The sequence below is a fragment of the Ruditapes philippinarum genome, unplaced genomic scaffold (genome assembly GCF_026571515.1).
Source record: "Ruditapes philippinarum isolate M1 unplaced genomic scaffold, ASM2657151v2 ctg5905_1_1_1_1, whole genome shotgun sequence".
In the NCBI taxonomy this organism is placed as follows: domain Eukaryota; kingdom Metazoa; phylum Mollusca; class Bivalvia; order Venerida; family Veneridae; genus Ruditapes; species Ruditapes philippinarum.
This window is the reverse complement of record NW_026853438.1, coordinates 1,811-29,107: the sequence shown is the minus strand read 5'-3', so window position 1 is coordinate 29,107 and position 27,297 is coordinate 1,811. Positions and strand designations below refer to the sequence as shown.

At 33.0% G+C, this 27,297-nt stretch overlaps 2 protein-coding genes across 2 annotated transcripts; one reads left to right on the top strand and one right to left on the bottom strand.

Annotated features, from left to right (window-relative positions):
* Positions 1-433: 433 nt before the first annotated feature.
* On the bottom strand, positions 434-4,694 carry LOC132736881 (C-type lectin domain family 4 member F-like). Its single transcript, XM_060724097.1, has 4 exons — positions 4,586-4,694; positions 3,041-3,223; positions 1,913-2,038; positions 434-809 (listed from the first exon to the last, which is right to left on the bottom strand). The coding sequence occupies exons 1-4, from the start codon at positions 4,617-4,619 to the stop codon at positions 544-546; spliced, it is 609 nt and encodes a 202-aa protein (XP_060580080.1). The 5' UTR covers positions 4,620-4,694; the 3' UTR covers positions 434-543.
* Positions 4,695-7,566: 2,872 nt separating this feature from the next.
* Positions 7,567-26,908, top strand: LOC132736880 (low-density lipoprotein receptor-related protein 4-like; the record flags this gene model as incomplete). Its single annotated transcript, XM_060724096.1, is given in 7 exon segments — positions 7,567-7,730; positions 12,499-12,651; positions 20,941-21,054; positions 22,468-22,581; positions 23,671-23,839; positions 25,901-26,114; positions 26,713-26,908. Coding segments are annotated over 7 exon segments (1,018 nt in total), but the record flags the coding sequence as incomplete, so codon positions are not given.
* Positions 26,909-27,297: the final 389 nt, after the last annotated feature.

Genomic DNA, 27,297 nt, shown 5'->3' with positions numbered 1-27,297 from the left:
TTCATTCCAGCTAAAATTTACTGTCAAATTCGCTAGAGATGACATTCAGTAATATTAAAATCTTAACAAACGTTTTTGTTTCGTAACATAAGCATATAGAGACATAAGTTTCTGGTATATCTTTAATGAGAAGGCCTGAGCCTTTATAGTTATAGTCTTAAACCGGTAACCGCGCGTGTTCCAAGGACTAAGCTTGCGAGTTTCCCGATCCAAATGCTTTAGTCATGATATCCCTTTTTTCTGTATATTTGAATTGATGTGTGTATTGTACTTCAAGCAATAAATAAATAGTAAAATAAATAGCTGGAAGATGCCATTTAGAGGGGAACACAGCCGCTTTAATTAATATGCTTGGCTAGGTCGTCCTACCCCCTCATTTCAGCCTTTTCTTTTGCTCATTGCCATCTACACAGAGTAAAAACTAAATCACTTTATCATTGTAGAAAGTTTATGGGTTCGATCCCCGGGAGATGCTTTGGTAGTTTAGCACGGAGAAAGGTAGTCTAGTACTGGTGTAACTCTCCAGGAACGATGGTTAGGAAACTACCCGCTTATATGACTGAAATACTGTTGGGAAAAGGCGTAAAATGAAACAAACAAACATACAGGAAGTAGATACGACCTACTAGTCTGCCTTATACTTAACTTTCCAGGCTTACCTTTCTTCTTGCATATAAATGGCATTCTTTCGTCGCAACTATAATCATTTAATTGGCCACGATATTTTGATTTAAGACTAATCTCTACACAGTCTTCCCCAAAGAATGAATCAAAGAACCCATCTTCAACATTGGCATTGTCTGGGTTTCCTGGAGAAAAAACGTTCCCAAATTTGGGTTTTAAATAAAGAAAAAAAACCCTTCCCACCTTAAAAATTTGTGCCCATTCAAATTGGTTATTAATAAACATCACCCCCTTTAAAAATGTATAAAGCACCCCCTTATATAAAAAAAATTGGTAAAAATGGACGCTTTTAATACATTATAGATCTTATGTATCATTTTTTTTGGGACCCGCGAAAACGAAAAACCCAAACAAAATTTGGGTTTGGGTAAACAAGGGGGTTTCCAGAAAAACCCTTTTCGCATCCGCGGGTTGATAGGATCCATGTTTGTTGCTTACAAACCCTATAGCGGGAAAGAGAAATGATAGCGAGCGGGCATGGATCCTGATCGACTGCGGGGGAAAAGGGCCCCAGGCGGGGTTGGGAAACCCATGCTTTTTCGAAAACCCAAAATTATTTTGGTTTTGTCATAAACGCGGCTCATTTTGTATTTTTTCGTTCCCAAGCCCTATTTTTATAATTGGCCAATGGGAATCCGGCCTTTTGAAAATTTACTTACGATAATTCATTGTCCTATCCTTGCAAAATCATATATTTTTCCGGGCCAAACATTCGCAATATAAACATTTTGGACTGTAAAATATACAAAGATTTTCTACTGTACGTTCAGTTAAATTAATATAGAGCGCGTAACTTGTAATTTTGCCTTTGTGTCACGCTTTTCGGGCTGGCCAACTAAATTTTAAAATTACTGACCAGTCTTTCGGATGAGACTTTAAATCGAGGTCCCGTGTATGAGTGCTTAAACCGTTGGCACGCTAAGAGCCAGGAGACGCTTCTGGAATTCTCTTTTATATCGTGCAAAATCTATAGAATGACTACATGTATTACACTTCTGGAGGACTCGCCCATATGGACAACCGGTGGCGGAAATGAATAATCACATCACGTATATGTTATCGTTACTTATCGGGTTTTTTACGGACGCCTCGTATCATTTTCCGAAATTAGACGGAAATATCTCCGAAGTTTGACGGAAAGATAATCGAGTTTACGAAGTTTGATGTAAAGTCTCCGTAGCTTGACGGAAATACTTCCGAAGTTTGACGGAAAAATCCGGTATCTTACCTGGCCACCACTCGAATCTGTCTATGTTTGCTCGTGAATTATTTACCCATCTCCAGTCACCTTCATCTCCATCATCAGATATTCCTATCCAGACACCATGTGCTCTGATTCTTCTTACCAAGTTATCTGTCAAAATATTTGACATTTAATGTAATTGCTAGTAGGTATTTGACATTTAATGAAATTGCTAGTAAATATTTGACATTTAATGTAATTGCTGGTAAATATTTGACATTTAATGTAATTGCTAGCAAAATATTTGACATTTAATGTAATTGCCAGTAAATATTTGAACTTTAATATAATTGCTAGTAAATATTTGACATTTAATGTTATTGCTAGTAAAATATTTGACATTTAATGTAAATGCCAGTAAGTATTTGACATTTAATGTAAATGCTAGTAAATTTTTGACATTTAATGTAACTGCTAGTAGATATTTGACCTTTAATGTAATTGCTAGTAAGTAGTTGACATTTAATGTAATTGCTAGTAAATATTTGACATTTAATGTGATTGCTATTAACTATTTGACATTTAATGTAATTGCTAGTACACATTTGACATTGTGCTAAATATTTGACATTGTGTGTTCATATTTGACATTGGACAAGAAGGAGACGCAATAGTCCTTGGTCAACGCTTTGGTTTTTACAACAACAACAACAACAACAAAAACATCAACAACAACAACGACGACGACGACGACAATAACAATAATAAGACATACCATTACAGGTAATATTCAAATATATATGATATATGAGCGAATTTATGGCGTTATAATTATGTTAAAGCAACTCAACTTAGGTCTTGAAGCCTAAAAAACATAAATTTTGAATTCCTACATAGATTAACTGGGGCATATAAAACAAAAAGATATACAAAACAAAGTAACAAATATACTTAAAAATAGATCGGAAATCGCATTTTTGTGCTTTTCGTATTCCGATTAAAGCTGTTCAGTTTTGGGACATTTTTTTCACAAGAGTTAACGAATGATCTTAAACTAATTTACACAAGCTACTGGTCTAGACCTCCATCAAATGGAGCATTGATTTTGAAAAATTTAATTCCAGTCTCGTCATGTAAAACAAAAACTCAGGGAAGTCCCTTTAAGGAGTTTACCTTTTACAAACATTTGCTCTGTGTAGTCATATAAATCTGTAAGTTCCGCGTCTTGTTTTGAGCAAAAGTCTTTAGCGTCTACCCATTCTAATCTTGGCGTTGTATATAGTCTGTAGCATACTCCAAGTCTGTCGTACGCAACCCATTTATCCTCGCAGCATTCCGGTGTTTGTATATAAATACCTGGAATATATAATTATATAGTTCTTTTATTTCATAATAGAAAAACAAGCCAGGAAAAGTTACATACATTATGCATCAGAAACAAAATAATTGTTTCCCTCTTTAAAAAGGGCGAAATGGCGTTATGTAACATCTAAATAATGGTATTAAAGCATGCCAGCTGATTTTATTACCTGTTGATTGTGAAATTATTTCTTATATAGTAGCAAAATGTAAACAATTTAGTATTTTGCTTCTATACAAAATAAAAAATCAAAATAATTGTACGTATTGCCAAACAGCAAAAGAAGCAAAATATGGTTCTGGTAACTGGCCAGTAAGTAACTCTTTAGACACCAACTTGGACATACGGGAACTTTGAAAAAATAAGTTCACATAGTTTAACGGCACACTACGCCTCAGAAATCAATATTTCTTTTAATTCTTTAGAAATGTCAAACATGTGTTAAATAGTGTTTGTATAATGGATATAGAACATGTTTGATGTTCAATAACTGAAGAAAGTAGCGCTGAACGTGCAGTAATGTATCATAAAGGTAGCAAAATGTAAACAATGTAAAGTTTTGACTTCCATACAAACAACTGATTCACTATAATAAAATAAATTGCCAACAAAAATATAGTTGCAAAAAATACTAGTAATCAATATGTAAGGCAAGTGAGTAATATCTGTAACAAGAAACCAAAAAAAAAGTTTTGAAAAATGAAATGAGTGGCATTTCTTAGGCACAATGGGCCTTTAAGTGATAGTTTACATGCAAACGATATCAGAATGAACCGCTTGATAACATTGGGGTATACTCTTAATGTAAAATATATTTGGCGAACTCATTTATAATGAGCACGTTAACAAATAGAACTTATCTAAAAGAATGTAAAAGATGTACACACATTGGTGGACACACACACACACACACATTCAATTGTTGGTAATTAGTGTACCTGTTCAAAGACGGTGCTTGTGCGCGCACACTCGCACACTTACACGCGTACAATGACCTAAAAGAAAGTATCCATAGTCTTTTCAATGCTGTCGGTTCATAGAAACCAAAACAATATTCTCTTTTACACATGGATACAAATAAATAATATTTCCTTTTATTTTTATAACGAACACATTAATTGTCATAGATTATACACGTGTGCATATGTTTCTATATACATGTATCTAAAGGATTTTTAGAAATGGAAATTTGTGCTTCATTTGGTTTAAGCTATGATATGTACTAACGAAGCTTTAACTATGCACTATAGAGAGGTTCAGAAACTGTTAGAATTATCTTGAAAATCGGAAATATTGTCCATTGACGGACCAAAAAAAAAAAACCCAACTGATTTTCGTAAAAAAAACAAACTTATTACCTATTACACATATCCATATTAAGAGATATACCATTTTGTTTAAGTAAAGATGCTCTTTGTTACACCATTGAACACTGGATATTACTAATACCACATTTGGTAAAATGAATGAAAAGTATGGAACGCAAAGTATGCCATTAGGAGTTATAATTGTCTTCTCTCAAAACGAGGCCAAAAACGTGCAGGGTTGGTTTTTTTTTTAAATCAAATATTTGTGATTCCCCTTTAAAGAAACGAAATTAGCTTATGAGATTTAATGCACTTGATTTATTTATAAGAGACATTTTTTACCAGTTTAACAGTCTTAGTGTTAGATACATTAATGTACATATAATACGTGTATAAAACACATTTTGCAATAAATAATAAGTTTATTTTTCTTCTTTAGGATGGGCAAATATGTGTTTCGTTATATTTCAATCATGGATTTATTTAAAGGATGCTTATCATCGGAAGTAAGTAGCTTTGTGTGGACTACCTAATCACTTAAACTGCACAAAAAGCAAGAAAAAAATACTTTGAAAATATGTTATAAGAAGAAATAACAGTAAATATTATACATATATGGACTTTTTTTGCTAGTGAATATGATGTGATATGTACTGAAGAAAGAAAAATAAAATCATTTGCATTTGGCGTTCCATAGAAGTATACGTGCGTTCTAATTATTACTTCCGGTTAGTAAGTCTTCTGACCGATCTGTTAAGTAGTCCCGGAAAGACAATAAGGTCATTACACTTAGTCATCAACGTTATGATGTTTATAATTTAGGTATATTAGTATAAATAGTTGTTTAACAATACGTCCATTATGAAATTGACACAAACACAAACATGGGTTGGGCAAGGCAGGGGGGGGGGGGTTACATCCCTGAAGCCAGCGACACTGCCATGTATTTTTAAAACACTTATTGTAAACACATGCTCAAATACTTACAAGCATGTCTAAATTTTAAAACCAAACGTCCAAATGTCTTAACGAATGTCACATGTACATGTATATGGCAAACGTTCAAATATGTACTTTCGCTAAACTAAATATAGTAAATAGAGGATATTGAATGAGTGTAAGTTCAATACTGAGTTTATTGCACGAGTTGAATAAAATGATATTATGCGAGCCCCTGGCGAGCATAATATTATTTTATTGAACGAGTGCAATAAATTCAGTAAAGACCTTACACGAATTTAATATTCTTTTTATCACATACCCAAAATAAAGACCGTTTAAAGTGAAATAAGAGTCATTTTTCATTGACGCGCCTATAGTTTAACGCCAACATTTAGCGCGTCTTTACACTATGTTTGTATAACGCTAATGACGTCACGTCAAAATATATGCACGGCCGTGCAATACCATATTTACGGAGTCGCAAAATCGGCAAGGGTGTGTGATAAATACATGTATGTACTCAATAAGTATAACGTGTTAGATTGACGTTAACATCAAATTCTTTTTACTTAACAAAAACTTCAAAATATCTAACAAAAACACACAAACTCCCAAATATTCATCCCAACGTTTAAATGAGCCGCGTCACGACAAAACCAACATAATGTGTTTGCGACCAGCATGGATCCAGACAAGCTAAAATGTATTTTCAAACGTATAAATGTGGAGATAAAAAATCCCTTCAAATCAGATTCACAACCAACAATATCTTGTGTTAGTCTAAGAACACACATGGGGCGAGTCCTTCCAAGGAATCCTATATATGTATTTGAGCCGCGTCACGACAAAACCAACATAATGGGTTTGCGACCAGCATGGATCCAGACCAGCTTGCGCATCCGCGCAGTCTGATCAGGATCCATACTGTTCGCTATCAGTGTCTCTACTTGTTATAGGGTTTGTAAGCGAACATCATGGATCCTGATCAGACTGCGCGGATGCGCAGGCTGGTCTGGATCCATGCTGGTCGCAAACCATTATGTTGGTTTTGTCGTGACGTGGCTCATTTCATTTTAATCGCATTACACTTCCTGACTTTTCTCTATTATCACTTTACTTCATTTTGTATGGGGTTTTCATGCAGTCATCCTTGAGAAATTCTTTCCGTCATGGTCCATGTGGATCAAAACAAAAGTTATATGCGTTTGAATGGACAGTGACAAAACTGGCTCAAAATATAAAGTTCTCACGAAATATGACTTAACATTCATGGAACATTGAGTTGAGCTTTAACAAAGGGAGACACGGGGCAAATTTTTGATATCTTAGGTTTGAATTTTTCATTCACTATTCTGTAAATGTCCTCAAAGTTGAAACACTAGACTGTCACAGGAACAAAACTTTTCTCCTTATAAAGAATAAATGACTTACACTTGCTTCAATCATACAATATTCACAATATCTGTTATTGTAACTTAGGGGACTTGTTTTAAAACCACTCTGTGATTCTATCGGCGCCTAAATTTCGTTCAGCATATATAGATACATTCACGCTTCAAACCCAAAATATGTAGAAAATATACAGTAGTTCATGCTAGGACTTTAAAAAATGTAATTTTAGCGTGATTTGAATACATAGAATAATTTTAATATTTCTGTCCTTAACTTAATTTGCCATTTAAAGGCATCAGGCGGAAGGTGGTTGTTTAATGTACGGACCCTGAACAGTGCCCGACACAAGATAAAGTAGTAAAGCACGCTCCATCATCAATGATTTATACTCTTTATCATTTCATACTTTCTTTTTTGTCTAGATTTTTTGAAGTTTTATCAGAAGAAAGCCTTGCTAAACTAACTGACTAGCTGACAGACCGGCCGGCCAGTCGTCTTGCTAACTGACTTATTAACTGACTAAATGGACAAACCACAGAACGAACAAATAAACCAGAATTACTCTGATAAGACTTTCAGAGACATATCACGGATTTTTTTAATGTTATACGTGTAATAAAATAATACAAAACTCGTTACTTTTATTCGATTAATGGCTGGCAATTCCAAGTTTAGTTTCCAACATGTATCAAGTTTCAATATTATTTCTACTAATCGTGTATGCCTCGACCAGCACGAGAAAAGCATGCGTTTCCGTGATTGAATTGTTCTACACATACGTGCAGACGACAGGGACAGCACAGCATGAAATATACACGTTCACTTATATTTTATGCTCTCATTTTGCAGACTTTGTGTTCAGGTAAGTGACATATTATTTTGATAAGCAGAGAAGACGGATCTTGTCGCATTAACACTGAATAAAACATAACAATACAAACAATACACGACTACAATCTAGCGATTCTAAGATATAGCCTGAAATTATGACAGTATATACGAGGGTGTGTCTGATATTTTTTTGATAATATTTCGGGTAGTTTGTGATATATGGGCAGGTCTAGGATTTCATGATATTTACGGACAGTCTGTAAATTTATGGACCATCTATAATTTTACAGATTTTTCTATCTGTAAATTTATAGACATTATAAATGCGAAAATAGTAGAAGTTGTATTAAAACAGGCTGGTGAAATTGCCAGATAGGGCTTAAAATGAAAAAATGTAATTTCTCAAAAACAGTCAAAGATATTGCTTTTAAACTTGTGATATATCTTAGGCATTATAATTAGATAGAATTAAACAAAGGTAACATTTTTTATTATGAGTAATACGGATTTCACATCACTTTTTTGTGCCCCCACGTTAGTGGCGGGCATTTAGATTTACCCTTGTCCGTCCGTCCTTCCGTCTGTCCGTCCGTTCACTTTTGTGTCGCACGTAACTCAAAAAGTATTTGATCTAGAGTCATGAAACTTTACAGGAATGTTGATCAGCATATGTCGTTGTGCACCTGGGTATTTTCGTGTGGATATTTTTAGTATTTTCAGAGTTATTGCCCTTGATTTAGTAAAATTTTGCAATTTTCAACTTGTGTCGCATGTAACTCAAAAAGTATTTGACCTAGAGTCATGAAACTTTACAGGAATGTTAATCAGCATGTGTAGTTGTGCACCTGGGTATTTTCGTCTGGATATTATTAGTATTTTCAAAGTTATTGCCCTTGACTTAGTAAAATTTGCAATTTTCAACTTGTGTTGCATGTAACTCAAAAAGTATTTGACCTAGAGTCATGAAACTTTACAGGAATGTTGATCAGCATGTGTAGTTGTGCACCTGGGTATTTTCGTCTGGATATTTTTAGTATTTTCAGAGTTATTGCCCTTGACTTATTAAAATTTTGCAATTTTCAACTTGTGTCGCACGTAACTCAAAAAGAATTTGACCTAGAGTCATGAAACTTTACAGGAATGTTGATCAGCGTGTGTAGTTGTGCACCTGGGTATTTTCGTCTGGATATTATTAGTATTTTCAAAGTTATTGCCCTTGACTTATTAAAATTTTGCAATTTTCAACTTGTGTCGCACGTAACTCAAAAAGAATTTGACCTAGAGTCATGAAACTTTACAGGAATGTTGATCAGCGTGTGTAGTTGTGCACCTGGGTATTTTCGTCTGGATATTATTAGTATTTTCAAAGTTATTGCCCTTGACTTAGTAAAATTTGCAATTTTCAACTTGTGTTGCATGTAACTCAAAAAGTATTTGACCTAGAGTCATGAAACTTTACAGGAATGTTGATCAGCATGTGTAGTTGTGCACCTGGGTATTTTCGTCTGGATATTTTTAGTATTTTCAGAGTTATTGCCCTTGACTTAGTAAAATTTTGCAATTTTCAACTTGTGTCGCATGTAACTCAAAAAGTATTTGACCTAGAGTCATGAAACTTTACAGGAATGTTGATCAGCATGTGTAGTTGTGCACCTGGGTATTTTCGTGTGGATATTTTTAGTATTTTCAGAGTTATTGCCCTTGACTTAGTAAAATTTTGCAATTTTCAACTTGTGTCGCACGTAACTCAAAAAGAATTTGACCTAGAGTCATGAAACTTTACAGGAATGTTGATCAGCATGTGTAGTTGTGCACCTGGGTATTTTCGTGTGGATATTTTTAGTATTTTCAGAGTTATTGCCCTTGACTTAGTAAAATTTGGCAATTTTCAACATGTGTCGCACGTAACTCAAAAAGTATTTGACCTAGAGTCATGTAACTTTACAGGAATATTGATCAGCATGTGCAGTTGTGCACCAGGTATTTTCGTCTGAATTTATTTAGTATTTTTAAAGTTATTGCCCTTCACTAAGAAAATTTTGCAATTTTCAACTTGGATTTGACATAGTCATTAAACCTTATGGGCATGTTGCTCAGCATATTTTAAATTTGCACCTGGGGTTTCGTTTGTGGATTTATCAAATATTTATAGAGTTATTTCCCTTGACTTAGTAAAAAGATTGACAGAACAGTGGCACGGTGGGGGCACCCGTGCCCTATGGACACATTTCTAGTTTCATTTTTATATGGGCCAATTTTTTTAAGTCCATAAACACATCTTTTGCATTTGCCTTTTTCCTCAAATCTGGATTATTTTGCATCCTGGGTATCTCTTCTAATGCGCCAGCACCTTAAATTTCTGTATTGTATGCTGTATTTTTAATTGCATAACAATTGTTGACCACAATCACCCACAGGGGTTACATGTTTTTGCTAAAAATTGTTTACACAGATTAGAACTGCCATAATTTACATGATGCCGCATTCAAATGAATATATCTGATCATATATTACTCAAAATTCAATTGGAATTCATTTTAAAAAGTCATGTTCTTGGACTTTTCATAAATATCATGAAATCCTAGACCTGATGGGTATAATTTCATTTATTTAATGATTATTTAAGGACTCTGGTGCCAATGGTTGAACTCCCAAGATTAGCGAAACTGAAATTCTGCTCAGGATTTTGTTGAGAATAATCACATTTAAACAAAATCACTGTACCCTGTCTTGTGAGCCTATATAATTCAATGTGTACCATGCCTTGCGAGTTAAAGCACATGTTACTTCTGACCACTGTACTTTACTTGCAGGCCTGTCTTCACGATTTTGTGATTTTGTGATTCATGCGTCCAATTTGGTGGTTCTACGAGGGCATGCTCCCCGTGAAATTCTTGTATTCTAGGATGCTCTCAAGAGAGTTTTCCTGTGTATTTGGCACAGTCTACAGTCTGCCATGAGTACACATTATTGTGGCATAATTGTCACTGATTTTTCGTGGTAAGTTTAAAGAGTAAAAGGTTGACTACTGATGGCATAACGGATGGACAGTTGTACATAAAATATGAATAATTAATATTTAACAAATGAAAAATAAACATTAATTGATGTTGATATAATTCTTCATTTTTATCTGATAATTATAAATTAACAAATATGAGAAGTCAGTGATTTTTTCCCTGTATTTTACAGCCGAATAAAGGCTGTTTACCCAGTAGCCCAAAATAGGTATATTTTCCCCTGAAAATGCTAATATTTGCCCTCCTAAAATGCCCTGTGCACATTCTTCACGAGAGCAGAGAGCAGCTTACTTGTATCAAAAGACAAAAAACTGTCCCTTTAGATAGCCTCTGCTATGAACCATGCATGTAAAACTGAAATTAAACATTTTATAAAATTTCATAATCTCAGTTGTTTGAATTTAATTTTTCCCTTTTCTGATTTCAAGCGTTATATTTTTCCGTTCAGAAAGCCACAGGTTGTTTTGAAAATTGGAAAAAAATCACTGGAAATATTACTTACAAGAGCAGTAGTACGCAGATTGTGTTTCACAATGGTTTAATTAAGTTTTATTATCAATTGGTCAGGATCTCATTTTATTATATGAATTTTTCAAAAACATTTCGCCGTTGTTCATTCTGGAAACAAAAATAATTTTGGTTGATTTGGTTCCGACGGAACTGTGTCACAATTATCATGATATCTTGATATTTTAAACTTTTGTATAAAAGAATTTGTATGTGAACAGCAGTAGAATTTATAGAATTGTGATGTTACATTTTCAATCATATACATTAATATATATAAACAGTAAACTGTCCGAAGCCACGTCGATATAATGCCAATTAAGATAACATTTGACTTCGTAGTACCCCTACATGTACGTACCTGGTAAGTTAACAGTATCCAGTTGTATAGCATCATGTTTGTATATTAATTACTGCGCCTTGCATATTAGGGACCAGTTCAGTGTCAAATTGCAGTGTTAGTGACACATGTTTTTGTTTTGGATTTTTTGGTTGTTAATTTGTCGTTTTTTTCCCACTAAGGACCAGATATTTTTTGGCCAAAATATTGATCCTGCCAAGACCGGACTGACCGGACCATTGACGATGGCCCTTACTTGAGAGCATATACATTTAAACTGGTACCTTACTTTTGATAACAGAGAGTAGACTTGTTCATATACTGTGATTACTGTCCTGGCTTGGGGTATGTTACTGTCTCGGGTATGTACCGGTAGGTATGGGATTTGGGTTTGAGCTCAACAAGGGTCACTTGTGATCTTATTATTGCTAATTTATCTGATCACAAATTGTACAGCATTGTTAAATTACATAATTTATGTATTTTGAAGAGGTATTTTTTTTTCAAGTTTCATAAGATGACATAAGCTGGCGTTTCTTGTAAATTTTGTTAGATACATTTATAAACAAATTATGTATTTATGATATCGAAAGAAAATTACCAATTCACCTAGAATATGGTAACTGTTCATCTTGATTTTGATATTTTTTCAACTTAATAAATTATGACAACTGTTCAACTTGAAACAACAGTTACTGTTCAACTTGATTTTGATAACATCTACATCTACACGATACTGCTTAACAATCAATTCTGATTATGACTAGCAGGCCAGGCGTTGTCAGGGAACTGTTAATAAAAGAAAATATTTATATGCAAATTTAACTGTTCAACTTCAGTATGAATTACTTTTCAACTTTTAATGATAACTGTTCAACTTGAAACACTAACTGCTCAACTTGAATATTATAACTCTTAAACATGATTTTCAGAAACATCTGACATCCAGTACAAAGCATGTAAAGTTGATACAAAGGGAGTCCCTTCATGTAGCCAGCTGTGTATAAATGGCAGGGGAGGTTACTCATGTTCCTGTTACAGTGGATATGTGTTAGAAGATGACAACCGGACATGTTTGGTTACAGGTAAGAAGAATGTCTTGATAATTGTTTGTACATGCTAGTAACCTGCTGATGGCTTTAAAGGAACTTGTCCAGCTTCCATTTTCATACTGGCACCAGATGGGGCTGTGCTCAGGAATCACTTTGTTGCACCCGTTGCTCAGTGTTTCCGTCGGCATTATTGAAGTAGGAAAAGGGGCCATCTAATTTTAAACAGGATTAAGACATAACAAATGAGTTCATTCTGTATCAATACTGAATAAAGGAATCAATGGCCCTTTATTAAACAAAATAAATAGTCCCTTATTCCATTTTGGGCAGGCTGTCTGCCTCCATAATTGTGTATGCTGTATAAACCTGTACCCCTTAAAGGAGTTTCTTCAAATGTTCCAATTTTACCTACACTACAAAACTTTACATTTTTGTTAGCATTTGAAAGGTAATTTAATGCTACAATTAGGAGTTGTTGACTAAATTTATTGTAATACATATATATCATATGAACTACTTTAATTAAGTATTTTTATAGGAACAAAAATAAACAGTCTATATTATTTAAATACTTATCATTATGGTTGTAGAAACTGAAAGTATATAAAGTTTTTACCTGTTGGCATTAATTCATAAACAGTTATAATGTGTAATCATACGTGGACATTTTAAATTGGTATTATATTGGTAATATATTGGAATTTGTAATTTCATTACGATGCATACATCGAGGACAAGACAGATCGCGATGCATCGATGAATCGTTACACCTCTATCCATTTCGGTAAAATTAGGAATGAAAATATGTCTGCAATACATATTTCACCTCCCGATGTATCGATACAGCGGGAATGTATCGCAATACACTAACAATATCTTCCAGGAATATAAGAACAAACGTATTTTTGAATGACTGAAGAAAGAAAAATAGCTCGGAATGAAAACAATAAACAAGCGCGACTATTATCATACTATCGTTGTCATCTCGTTTCCCCGTGTCCGCAATCAATCATTTAACGGTACTAACCAAGTTTTATCAATTCCATGTAAATGGGCTGGTGTTCTTAAGTTGAACTTGTTTATAATAAAACATATTTAGAGATCTGTGCGATTTCAAGAAAAAACAACTTACAAACATGGATTTGTAATTTTATTTTGTAGCACTAATTGTCGGATTAAAATAGTGATGATGACAACATCCCCATGTGATATTCGTCACGTATTTATACTTTCATTTCCGTTGACATCATTTTCCCGTAAAAAAACAACAAAACAAACAAACAGAAAACATGAAGACTGCAAAATATGTAGAAAGGGAAATTACAGTCAATCCTCCCCGGTCATATAATTCACGGGTTTTGGGAACATTGTAGTTTTTGGGGAACCATCAGACAGTGTTGTATAATGTGGAAGACCGGACGTGGAGTGTTTGCAAAATTTGCAAACTCAAAATAAAATACTCTGGGATTGAGCACAAATCTTTCGACTGAAACTTATAAACTGTCATTTTCACAGTTGTTGTTCTAATTGTAGATCACTTGTTACTATTTTTTTGACAAGAAAAATCTTTAGTCTGAAATTGTTAAACTGCCATATTTACAGTAGTGGATTTTAGTGTTAGAATAGCTAGTAGATATCAATTTGCTGTTATGGTATAATTAAAAATACCTTTAATCCTCAAGTAATCAGAAAAGTAAATTGTTGAAAGATCAAAATCGGAAACCAAGTTATAACAACAAGTTAAAGAGTTTTTTTTTGTTATTGTAATAGTTTTATATTATATTCGTATAATTATGCTGTAAACAAATGGCCAAATTTTTATATACTAAGTCTGAAAGTCAGTATCGTGATACGTATCGTATCGCAACATAAGAATCGCAATATGCATCGCATTTCTTCAAAGTATGCAATACATATCGTGAATCGCATCGTTTTGAAAAACAAATATCGTGATATGTATCGTGACAGAAAAAAATGGCAATGCACAGCCCTAGAAATGGACTTTATTTTCCTTTTCTGATATCAAATATAAATATTTGTAATACATTATCAAAGATTGACTTAGAGCTAACTGAAAAACATTTCGATGGCTCAGCGCAAAACTCAGCTAAGTCCATATTTCACCTAAAATGACTTTTCCATAAATTCTGAAAGTTAATCAAACATCCCTTGATCTCTGAAAATATTTTGAACATATTCCCTGTATTAGTAATTATATTTAAATTTCAAGCAAACATGCTAAGTCAAATTGATCAAATTAGTTACTGCAAAACTAGGTTAAGTCAAGTTAGTATGAGTTTTGCACCATTTTTTTTTTCAACCCACAAAAATTTGCCAGTGCAAAACTAGTCTAACTTGACTAAGCCTAAGTGTAACGCACTAAGTAATATTATGAAGCTATAGCATGTAGTTCTTTTATAACATAGAATATAAGAATATTAATTTAAAATTACATTTGTACCACCCTGTGTTAAACTTGCAATAGTTTAGATGACCCATATTTTAAACTTGCAATAGTTTTGAAGCCTTAATTCAGTGTGGCCATACATTAGTGTGACATTATTTTATTGCAAGAAGTCTACAATTTTTGCTATTATGACTTGACATCGCATCATTTGTAAAGAAGTTTTAGTCAAACAGTGTCATAGATAAAAAGAAGTATTGTTTTGTTACAAGGCATAGATAAGAATTTAGTTTATCCTGTGCATTCTTTGACAGACCCTAACCCTGAACAAAGTTTTGGAAAATTTAAAATCTAGATTTGTGTCTTATTCAGAACCAGATTTACAAAGGCATAATTAGAAGCTATTTTTAGATTTTATAATAAAGCAGATGAGGACTTAATTTTAGATGCACTGAATGAAAATAATATTCATAATTGGCAGTAGCCCCTCGAAAATTATTGATTTAGCTTTCATGTGGTTATTTTTTATATACCCTTCTAAATAAAAAGAATAGGAAGTGTTCTCTACTTGTATATAGCTTGACTTTGAATGATACTGCATAAAGTTGTTGAAATTTACAAACAATATTACTTTTAACAAAGTGCAAAATCTAAAATAACTCTCAAAAATAGATAATTAGAAGGACATAATATAAACAATTAAACTATGAAGTTAAGGTTATGTAGACCTTACCCTTTAACATAGTTCATAGTCTGTTAATATTGCAATATAAAACAATATGATTTTTCTTTGCAATACCAAGTCAGGGCTGTCGGAAAAAAGTTTAAAATAGTAAGATATCATGACGTGTGACACAGCTCCATAGAAACCAAATCAACCAAAATAATTTTTGTTTCCAAAACGAACGACGGCCATATGTTTTTTGAAAATTCACATAAAATGAGACTCTAATCAATTGATTATTAAGCTTAAACCATTGTGAACACAATCTGTGTACTACTGCTCTTATATGTAATATTCTTGTATTTGTTTATTTATGATAATCAGAAAAAAATGAAGAATTATAACAACATCAATTATTGTTTATTTTTCATTTGCCAAAATATTAATTATTCATATTTTATGTACAACTGTCCATCCGTTATGCGATTGGTAGTCAACCTTTTATTTTTGCACAAATCTTTGTAAAAAATCAGTGACATATGCCAAAATTATATGTACTAGTGGCAGACTTAAACTGTGTTAAATACACGGGGAAACGCTCCTAAGAGCATTTCAGAATATAAAATTTTCTGGGGGAGTAGCCCCTTAAGAACCACCAAATTGGCCATACAATCACAAAGTCATGAGGACGGGCCTGCCAGTCCAGATTAAATGAAAGATAAGTTAAACACGAAATTAAATAACAATTCTACACATGTGAAAGCTGTGATTCTCATTATTAACATAATAGTATTCAATATTTGAACTTAAGAATGATGTGGGAATTTGTTGATATTGAAAATTGTAAATGGAATTTGTTGATATTGAAAATTGTAAATGGTTTATTTCCTATACTATTGTTTTACAGAGCATGCTAAAATCAGAGTTTATAAAACTACAAACTGATGAATTTAATTTATCAATAGTAGGGCTGTTACTTTTACACAGATTAATATCCAGACCTTGATATTAATAAGGTTCCGGTATATGTTGTAAACCTCTATGATCACTGGCTCATGATTCAAACCTAATTATTAATCAAAATTCTAATAACTCCTTTAATTTATGCTTAAAACCTTTAAAAATGCTTTTTTGTTCTACAATTTTTAGCTCGACTATTCGCAGAATAATCGAGCTAATGCATTCACCCATTTGGCGCGTCAGCGTCCCAGTGGTAAAGTTTTTGCGTGAAAGCAAGTATCTCCATATAAACTACTGAAGGAAGTGGATTGAAACTTTACACACTTGTTCTCTGTGATTATCTAACATGATTGGCACAAGTCCCATAACTCTGATTACTTTTTTAGCATAATAATGCCCCTTTTTCAACTTCTTGGTTAAGTTTTTGCTTGTAAGCAAGTATCTCAATAACTACTGAAGGGAATGGATTGAAACCCCACACACTTATTCTTTGTGATTATCTAACATGATTAATTGGCACAAGTCCCATAACTCTGATTTGCTTTTTTGCATAATTATGCCTCTTTTTTCTACTTAGAAACTCTTGGTGTAAGCTGATATCTCCATAACTACAGAAGGGAATTGATTGAAACCCCACACACTTGTTCTTTGTGATTATCTAACATGATTGGCACAAGTCCCATAACTCTGATTTGCTTTTTCGCATAATTATGCCTCTTTTCTTTACTTAGAAATTCTTGGTGTAAGCTGGTATCTCTATAACTACTGAAGGGAATGGATTGAAACTTTACACACTTGTTCTCTGTAATTATCTAACATGATTGACACATTAAGTCCCATAACTCTGATTTGCTTTTTTGCATAATTATTCCCCATTTTTTGACTTAGAAATGTTTTGGTGTAAGCTGATATCTCCATAACTACTGAAGGGAATGGATTGAAACTTCACACACTTGTTCTCTGGAATTATCTAACATGATTGGCATAAGTCTAATAATTCTTATTTGTTTAAATTTACCAAATGTAGAATTTTAAAATAAATAGGTTCTCGTTTTAAATTTACAGTATATAAAAGTAAGTCTTTTGACCTGCCTTATCTACGTACTCCTACCAGTGAATATCACATAAGCCAGGTCATGAGTCCAAATATTTTCATTTTTTGATGAAGTTTTAACTTTTAATGTTAAATAATTATCTAAACATTTCAAACATGATTAAGGTGCAGAGCTTTAAACATTAAAAACATCTGTTCATAGCTATTACTTTACACTTTTTATAACATTTTTTTCATAGCAATCAATCTATTGCAATGCTGTACATAACAACAAGTTTTTTTGCATCCCAAAGAATAAGTCACTTAAAGAGTTGGATATAGTGAAATTTCAATTCAAGCTTTTGATATTTAAGATGAAACATTTAAAAGGGGGAAATTAACAATTTGTATTCTATAATAATAACTTCCAAGCTTAATAAAATTGGAACAATGTTTCTATAAAGTGGTATGCTATCAAAAATTTGTTTTATTGTTAGAGGAACAGAAACGTTAGATACACATGTACTAAAAATGAGAAACAGTTTGTGGCGCATGCCAGTATTGAATCAGTTAATTTCTCAAATATATTTGTTAAGTATAATTTATAAAACAGGCTCTCTCAGACAGAGCAGCTTACTTTAAAAAACAAAAACAAAAAAACATTTGATGTGAAGAAAATGAACCACAAAGATTTAGTTCAAATTGCCCTCTGATGGCTTGTGCAAAAATTACTCAAACATTACATATGAAGTGTTCAAAGGTCTTATTTATATGTTCACTTCAGGTATAATCCCTTATTCCCATCTTTCCCATTTTATAACACTACAAGTGTATAATACGTAATGATCAGTCTAAGTTACAAATATTGTCATATTTAAGTTGCATTGTTAAATAACTATTAAATAGAGAAATAGAAGTATCAATTTTGACAATTAAATTATTTAAATTGTTTCAGAATGTTCATTGTATGTAATTTTTTCCTCTTATTATATAATTCAAATAGATTTGTAAATTATGTTAACTTGACTTAGCACATATTTTACAACTTTAGTTTCAACAAATCATTCATTTGCAAGTGCAAAACTCATCCAAGTTGATTTAGCCTAGTTTTGCGCTAACTTGTTTTTAGGAAAGTCTTTGATTTTTAGTGCAAAACCCATGCTAACTCAAAAAATTGCATTTAAACCATTAAGAATTAATTCCACTAGAAAATGACTTATCATATAAGTTTCAAGACCTTTAGCATGATTAAAAAATATAAGAATATTTAAAAGATACATGTAGGGAAAAAAATTAGACAGTTTTTTCACCCTCCTGTAAAATTTCAAAAAATGGTGTTAGCTGAGTTTTGCACTGAGCCATCGATTTGTCCTAAGCAAAACTTTTAAATTCATAGAGAATGTGTATAGGAACCATTTAGTTATCTTGTAACACAAATTGTAATGAAAATATTGTGACTATAGTTGTGATACATGTATTTATTATTGACACAATATTTGCAATGTCAAGGTCACTAAAGCTGATTAAAGTTCCAGATATTTTCCAGAGCATAATTATCTCCTACATGCATTAGAGGAATTTTAATATTACTTTATAGAATTTTTGCACCATGAAATATAGTGCCCTGTAGGGGTGTGGATCGTCGGATAAGTGACGATCCGATTCGAACCACGAGTCAGCACATATGATTCCCAAATCAAACCACAAATCTTTTGTTATCAAGACACCCATAAAAACATGTACATCAGTTATAAAAACATGTTTATTTAAAAAAATTTGTGAGTACTCAGATACTTGCCTCAGCCCTTAAGTGCCCTGCACATGAACCAGCTACTCTAGGTAAAAGGTCACACTAATAGATCTCTTGACACCTGTCTGGAGCATTACTTCTATGTGCATTGATGGAGTTTAATATGTTTTTTCATCATTGTGAGGCAGAATGTCGCGTCCCTGCAAGGTCACACATAGAGGTAAAATTGTAGATAAAAATATGTATACTCACGTCAGGGACCAACTAATTGCTTGCCCACATATCTCCACCTAAAACTTTTGTGATGCATATTTTGTGACAATTAATGTCACACTTGTTTCAAGCGATGAATCCCCAAAAAGTACTTGATAAAGATTATAGAATGCTCCCTGATTTAACAATTGTTAACAAACATTTTGGAAATTATTAAAATGAAAACAGCAGTTAAGAGACATTTGATCAAATTTTGTGAAGTTAAATAAAACTACAAATATGATATGGTAATAATTTAAAACAAAATCCAATTTTGGCATCACACCACACATTTTTTACCCTGTATGACCTGACCCTAACCCTTTCCTAACATTCTTCAAATATCGCTGCTTTACTTCAGGTGCTTATAAGCATCTATTTTAAAACACGCAAGTTCCTTTTACAGAATGAATACAAATGTGTTTGTACCTGAGGGTAAATGTGCCATTCATTATTAATACATGTATTTAAGGGATTTTAATTTATTTGGTTGAATACTAACATTGAAATAATTCACAGGTGAACCATAATTATTTGCTTTAATACTGGACAATTTTTTACTGAAAAAAAAAAGAAAAAAAGAAAAAAACCCCCACAAAATGATACTACAAAATGATGCATGAAGTAAAACAGAAGCTATTGCAGTGGAGTCATACTCTTAATGAGATGTATAGACATACATATATAGATGTGTATTATTCTGTAAGTGTGTATTAATTAAGTGATATTTTAACAATTAGGAACTGCCTGGCAGGAAGCGACCACTTCCTGTGGAGTCTTTAATCATTAAAATGTTCTCTTAACAAAAACTAACTTCTTAGTGTTTAACCTCATTTGACCCTGCTGGATCCAGTCTATAGAAAGTTTGTGTTTGTCTTAATATATTTTCTCAATGAAGTTACGAGCAAAACAATACTGCCATCAAAATCGAATACCACTTTCATTGTATGAAGGAGCGCTGGTCTACTAATCTTCCTTAGTATTTTACCAATGTCACATCATTTTATGAGACAGGGTTTTAACTACTTTCAGTTTACAGTCATGATCACTTTTATCCAAACTATAAAGTGTTCGACTTAATGAATAGTTATTTTTAGTGACAAAATGTTCCTGTCAATACAATAAGAATGGCATTTTTTTTTTAAATTAGAGCAATTTCATTGGTCGGCAAATGATGTTGAACACTTATATTAGTTATAAGCATGATAATATGTGCCTTTCTTTATGAGAAATTATGTTGATTCATTTTTGTTGGATAGGAAATGAACCAGTGATAATTTTGGTGACCAGCAAGACAGTTGATGTGTACTATACTGAAACAGAGGATATTGACACATTGACAAATCTTCCAGATAGTCATGTAACAGCACTAGGTAAGTGATATTGTCAGAAAGTTATGTTACGGCACTAGGTAAGTGATGTTGTCAGGTAGTCATGTCAAACCACTAGGATAGTGATGTTGTCAGAAAGTCATGTCAAACCACTAATGATAGTGATATTGTCAGAAAGTCATGTCACATCACTAGGTAAGTGATATTGTCAGAAAGTCATGGCAAACCACTAGGATAGTGATGTTGTCAGAAGGTCATGTCAAACCACTAGGATAGTGATGTTGTCAGAAAGCCATGTCAAATCACTAGGATAGTGATATTGTCAGGTAGTCATGTCAAACCACTAGGATAGTGATGTTGTCAGAAAGTCATGTCAAACTACTAGGATAGTGATGGTGTCAGAAAGTCATGTCAAACCACTAGGGAAGTGATGTTGTCAGAAAGTCATGTCAAACCACTAGGATAGTGATGTTGTAAGGTTGTCATGTCAAACCACTAGGATAGTGATGGTGTCAGAAAGTCATGTCAAACCACTAGGGTAGTGATGTTGTCAGAAGGTCATGTCAAGCCACTAGGGTAGTGATGTTGTCAGAAAGTCATGTCAAACCACTAGGATAGTGATGTTGTCAGGTTGTCATGTCAAACCACTAGGATAGTGATGTTGTCAGAAAGTCATGTCAAACCACTAGGATAGTGATGTTGTCAGAAAGTCATGTCAAACCACTAGGATAGTGATGTTGTCAAGTAGTCTTATTAAAGTTCCATATTATTAGGAAAGTGTTATTGTCATGTAGTCATATACATCAATAGGATAGTTATATTATCTTAGCATTGTTCTTAACATATTTTAGTGATAAAAGTTAAGAACAACTCAATTTCAGGGCCAGGTAACTCCAAAAGTAGGATTGGTTGCACACTGTCCCCAGAAATTTATTTTTTAATCATATGTTTCTATAATAATGATATTTAAGCACTGGTTTTGTTTTCTTTTTGTCTTTGTCTATGTAAAAATAAGGCAATTCTGTAGTAGAAAAAGTATTTTTATTAAGGCAACATTTATGCCTCAGAAATGAATAGTTTTTTCCCTTCTTTAGAAACATTAAAAAAATCATTTAGAGCAGGTAAAAGGTTTATTACTTTAGAAAAGTAGCGCTGAGTGAGAAATAGTCTGTAATGAATTAGCAAAATGACACTAAATAAAGAAGTATTTTAACTTTTACACAAAAACAATAAATTATTGTAATTGTATTTATCGTCAAAGTTAACAGAGGCAAAAGATGGTTCAGGTAACTGGCCAATTAGTTGTTGTTTTGAGACCTTAATTAACAGGACACCAAACATAAAAAGAATTCTGTGGCATAATGGGCCTTTAAGTTAGTTTTACAATGTATATTATAAATGATAAGGTAACTTTTTAACTATATATTAACCTGTTGTAAAATTTTCTTGCTGCAGGTTTTGGTCCAGATGACATAATGTTGATTGTATCTAGACATGGCAAAGCTGTATATAAAACAAAATTAGATGTTAAAAACCAAAAGGAAGAACCCGAAATGTTAATAGATACAGGTATTTTTCAATTTTAAAGTTTTCAAATTAAGGTTTCTATGTTGTTTGTTTGTTGTTGTTATTAATATTTTGATATATGTTAACAAGCTTAAGATACTTTTAAGCAATGTGAATAAACCTGCTAAAGGAGTCTCAACTGTCTTAATTATTGAATCAAAATATTGATATGGAGAATTGAAGACTATATTTTATTAAATTTCACCATAACAATTGTTCTTGACATTGTGTCCCTTTGTCATTTGTCTGTCTGCGGGCATCTTCTGATTAAGAAATCCTGTTTGAATGGTTTTTTTTCAGTCTGTCACTTCTGGAAAAATTAGTTTTTATTAGTTATGTCCATGAGAATAATAATTAATTTTAAATTTATGTGTGATGTTTTCTGAAAAATAAAGCCAATTTTATCAGTTATTGCATATTTTAGAATATATAGAGACTGCAAAATGCGTAAAATGTATTAAAACTAAATGTCCTCTTTGTGAATACCTACTCGAACAGTTGTTTAAAAGCTTTGCAAAATTGTTTGTGATATAAATTCTTTTCCTGATGCAGGGTAATAGATGATAATGGAAATATGCAAAAATAGGGATTACGAAATCGATAATGTTGACTCTTCCAAAAACAAATGTTGGTCATATCCATTTAAGAAGTTAAATAGGTCAAGGATTATATGAAATTAGATGATAATTACAACTTGTGAAATATTTTAAAGCTGCATGCCTCCAGATGAGCAAACAATTTTCAAGAAAATCAGCCTTGAGAAAATGTGCAAAGAATTTCAGAAAATTAAACGTATTCAGATTTCCATAATACCTAACATAATTATAATATGCAATTATATAATGTCTGATTTTGCAGTATTTATCACAATATTTCGACTAATTATGAGGACTGTTTTTGCATATTTTGACCTTTTTTGGTTATTTTCAAAGATTTAAAGTGCTTTTTACAAAAGTGTAAATTATTTAATTCTTTGTTACTTGACAAAATTATTTTACTTTTTAATCGTACATTTTAGAATTTTTATGAAAATTGTTATGTATCTTTAGGCATTTATGAGAATGTTCATTGAAGGCACGCTTATCATTTCAGGTCTGAGGCATGTAACTGGTGTGGCAGTTGACTGGGTCACGTCTAATATATATCTGGTTGACAAAGACGCTGGTCAAATTATCGTGTGTTCATGGAAGGGAGATAACTGCTCAATTCTTGTAACAAATCTGGAACGCCCATACTCGGTTCTGGTGAACGTAAACTCAAGGTAAGTTTGTCTTCAATATTGTTTTACCTTGCATTGACTTAATTTGCCTGGTCTTTCACTGTTGCATGATATATGCATCAGTTAATAAGCAATTCTATTTATCAGAGTGATATTCTTTTTAGGCTTTTCACAGTTTTCATTTAGCCCAGTTCACTCTCCATCCTGGAATCAGGATAGATATATTTTTCTCAATTGTGAATGATGACTCCCTTCAGGAGTATATATTATATAAAATAGAAATAAAATAATGATAAAGTTATGGACTGAATATTATGATAATTTAGATAACAGAGTCAATAATTGGTGTAAGAAAAAAGTATTATTATTACTTTAATATTGATAACGGTTATTAAGAATCATCCTAAAATGTTTTATTATGCCCCCCTTCGAAGAAGAGGGGGTATATTGTTTTGCTAATGTCGGTCCGTTGGTAGACCACATGGTTTCCGCTGATTATCTTGAAAAGTAATTATCACAAAGTCTTCATATTTCACATAGTGATTGGCCATCACTAGTAGATGACCCCTATTGATTTTGGGGTCACTAGGTCAAAGGTCAAGGTCACAGGGGCCTTAAATGTCAAAATGGTTTCTGCTGATAATCTAGAAAAATATGTATCACAAAGTCTTCATATTTCACAAAGTGATTGGACATCACTAGTAGATGACCCCTATTGATTTTGGGGTCACTAGATTAAAGTTCAAGGTCACAGGGACCTTAAATGTCAAAATGGTTTCCGCTGATTATCTTGAAAAGTATTTATCACAAAGTCTTCATATTTCACATAGTGATTGGTCATAACTAGTAGATGACCCCTATTGATTTTGGGGTCACTAGGTCAAAGGTCAAGGTCACAGGGGCCTTAAATGTCAAAATGGTTTCCGCTGATTATCTTGAAAAGTATGTATCACAAAGTCTTCATATTTCACATAGTGATTGGTCATAACTAGTAGATGACCCCTATTGATTTTGGGGTCACTAGGTCAAAGGTCAAGGTCACAGGGACCTTAAATGTCAAAATGGTTTCCGCTGATTATCTTGAAAAGTATTTATCACAAAGTCTTCATATTTCACACAGTGATTGGTCATAACTAGTAGATGACCCCTATTGATTTTGGGGTCACTAGGTCAAAGGTCAAGGTCACAGGACTTTAAATGTCAAAATGGTCTCCGCTGATTATCTTGAAAAGTATGTATCACAAAGTCTTCATATTTCACATAGTGATTGGTCATCACTAGTAGATGACCCCTATTGATTTTTGGGCCAAAGGTCAAGGTCACAGGGGCCTTAAATGTCAAAAGGGTTTCCGCTGATTATCTTGAAAAGTATTCATCACAAAGTCTTCATATTTCACCTAGTTATTGGTCATAAGTAGTAGATGACCTCTGTTGATTTAGGGGTCATAGGTCAAAGGTCAATGTCACATGGGCCTTAAATGTTAAAATGGTTTTCGTGATTTTTCCATGATTGAACACTTCCATGTACCCTTTTTTGGCAATTTTTTGTAATAAAATTACCAATTATGTGAGTCAATGGCTAGAAAGGGGGGTATATGTGTCGTTCGACATTCTTGTTTTACACTTTATTTCGTTTATAAGGCTTATAAATTGTCTAGGTACATGCACAGAATTCTGATATACTAGTAATTTTCTGTCCTTTAAATACTTGTAGTTTAGTTTAAATGAATGTATTATAGTTTGATTGAAGTTACAAGTTTATTGAAACACTCTCATGGTTGTGTAACACAGACAATAATGACATATGAGCCGTGCCACGACAAAACCAACATAGTGGGTTTGCGACCAGCATGGATCCAGACCAGCCTGCGCCTCAGCGCAGTCTGATCAGGATCCATGCTGTTCGCTGTCAGTTTCTCTACTTGTAATAGGGTTTGTAAGGGAACAGCATGGATCCTGATCAGACTGCACGGAGGCGCTTGCTGGTCTGGATCCATGCTGGTCGCAAACACATTACATTGGTTTTGTTGTGACACGCCTCAATTATGTAGTTATAAAAGATCATATTGACACAGATTATACCATAATGTATCTGTATTACAGGAAATTACTGTGGTCTGAATGGGGTGCAAATGGCAGTGATGGCTCCATTGTGTCTTCAAATCTTGATGGCTCTACGTTAAAAATGATGATAAATAACCTTGCCAAGCCACAGGATCTGGTATTAGATGGTACCAGTAATGTTCTGCATTGGTTGGCAAGACTTCATGGTGTATATATTATACAGTCCATCAATCTTCACACCGGTTACAGACAGGTATGTTCTGAAAGTTATGATTTTATTATGTTTGTAAAATAAAATTTTTGATATAAATTCTTTACCTTGTAATATAAATGCCCTAACTTAACATGCTGAATTTGTGCAGTGAAATTTAACATTTGTTGTGAATTTAAAAGAATTCTTCCATTTAAAGGTTTAAAAAGATGTCAGGAAAGTCTGATCAGCATGTGGTGTTGTGCACCTAAGAATTGGGTTTCGCATAATGGATCATTTTGGTTTTATCAGAGTTATTGCCCTTGATTAAGTACAATTTTGCAATTTTCAAATTGTTGTGTGTAGCTAAAAAATTAAATAACCTAGATTCATGACTTCAAACCACTTGTCTCTCACTGCTGTTTGTTCAATTCCCCGATGGGGACTTTGGATAATCTTTTCATGTGAAGAAGCTATTTGGCTAGGTAACTGAACTTCAATGGTTCTACTTCGATGCTCTTTCAGGTCTTCCTCTACAGTTATGCTAGAAAGTGACCGTTATGAAGATCTCTTCTGTGTGAGTTCAATGTAAAACCCATCAAAAGAAACACATAATAATGAAAAGATATTATCATATATAAAATAACATTTGTTTTTTCAGATATATAGTGTAGAGAGTGATGGTCATGCTGCCCCAACATTATCTTTACTGACGGATCATTTGTATTGGACCATGTCCAACAGCACTTTGATAATAAACAAGTTTACAGGTGTTATAGAAAAATCACTGGCTACAGGAAGTGCTCTCAGAGCCTCAATATACCACCCTGTTTTATATAGGAGTTTAACATCACAAGGTTTGTTTTAAGTATGCCTTTTGAAGATTTAGTATAAGAGCAGATAGAGAAAATAAGTTAATGAAAATAATTGAGTGCGTACCAAGATCAGACAGCACATCAGTGTCTTTTGATCAGGATCTACTGTTGTTCTATATTCACTCCTTAAATGTTTTGGAATAATCCCTACACAATTTAAATGGTGAATGATTTTGTCCAAATTGAATGATGGACAAGTCCATTTAAGATATATAGGGTGCTAAGGGTTAATGTTATGATATTATTGAATGAATTACGTCTTGTAGATCTTCTTAAGATATCTTTGCTAATCAACAATTGAGCCGTCACCTTGGCAACAATTCAGTCCTAATCTTGGCATGCAACAATGGAGTGTCTCTTTGCAAAAGTTC

Bases quoted from the DNA above. Each gene is read 5' to 3' on its own strand.
- LOC132736881 (XM_060724097.1), bottom strand. From the start codon at position 4,619: ATGGTATATCTCTTAATATGGATATGTGTAATAG. The intron at 3,224-4,585 runs GTAATAAGTTTG...TATATATTCCAG, and splicing joins AATATGGATATGTGTAATAG to GTATTTATATACAAACACCG. The intron at 810-1,912 runs GTAAGATACCGG...TTTTTTCTCCAG, and splicing joins CAGATTCGAGTGGTGGCCAG to GAAACCCAGACAATGCCAAT.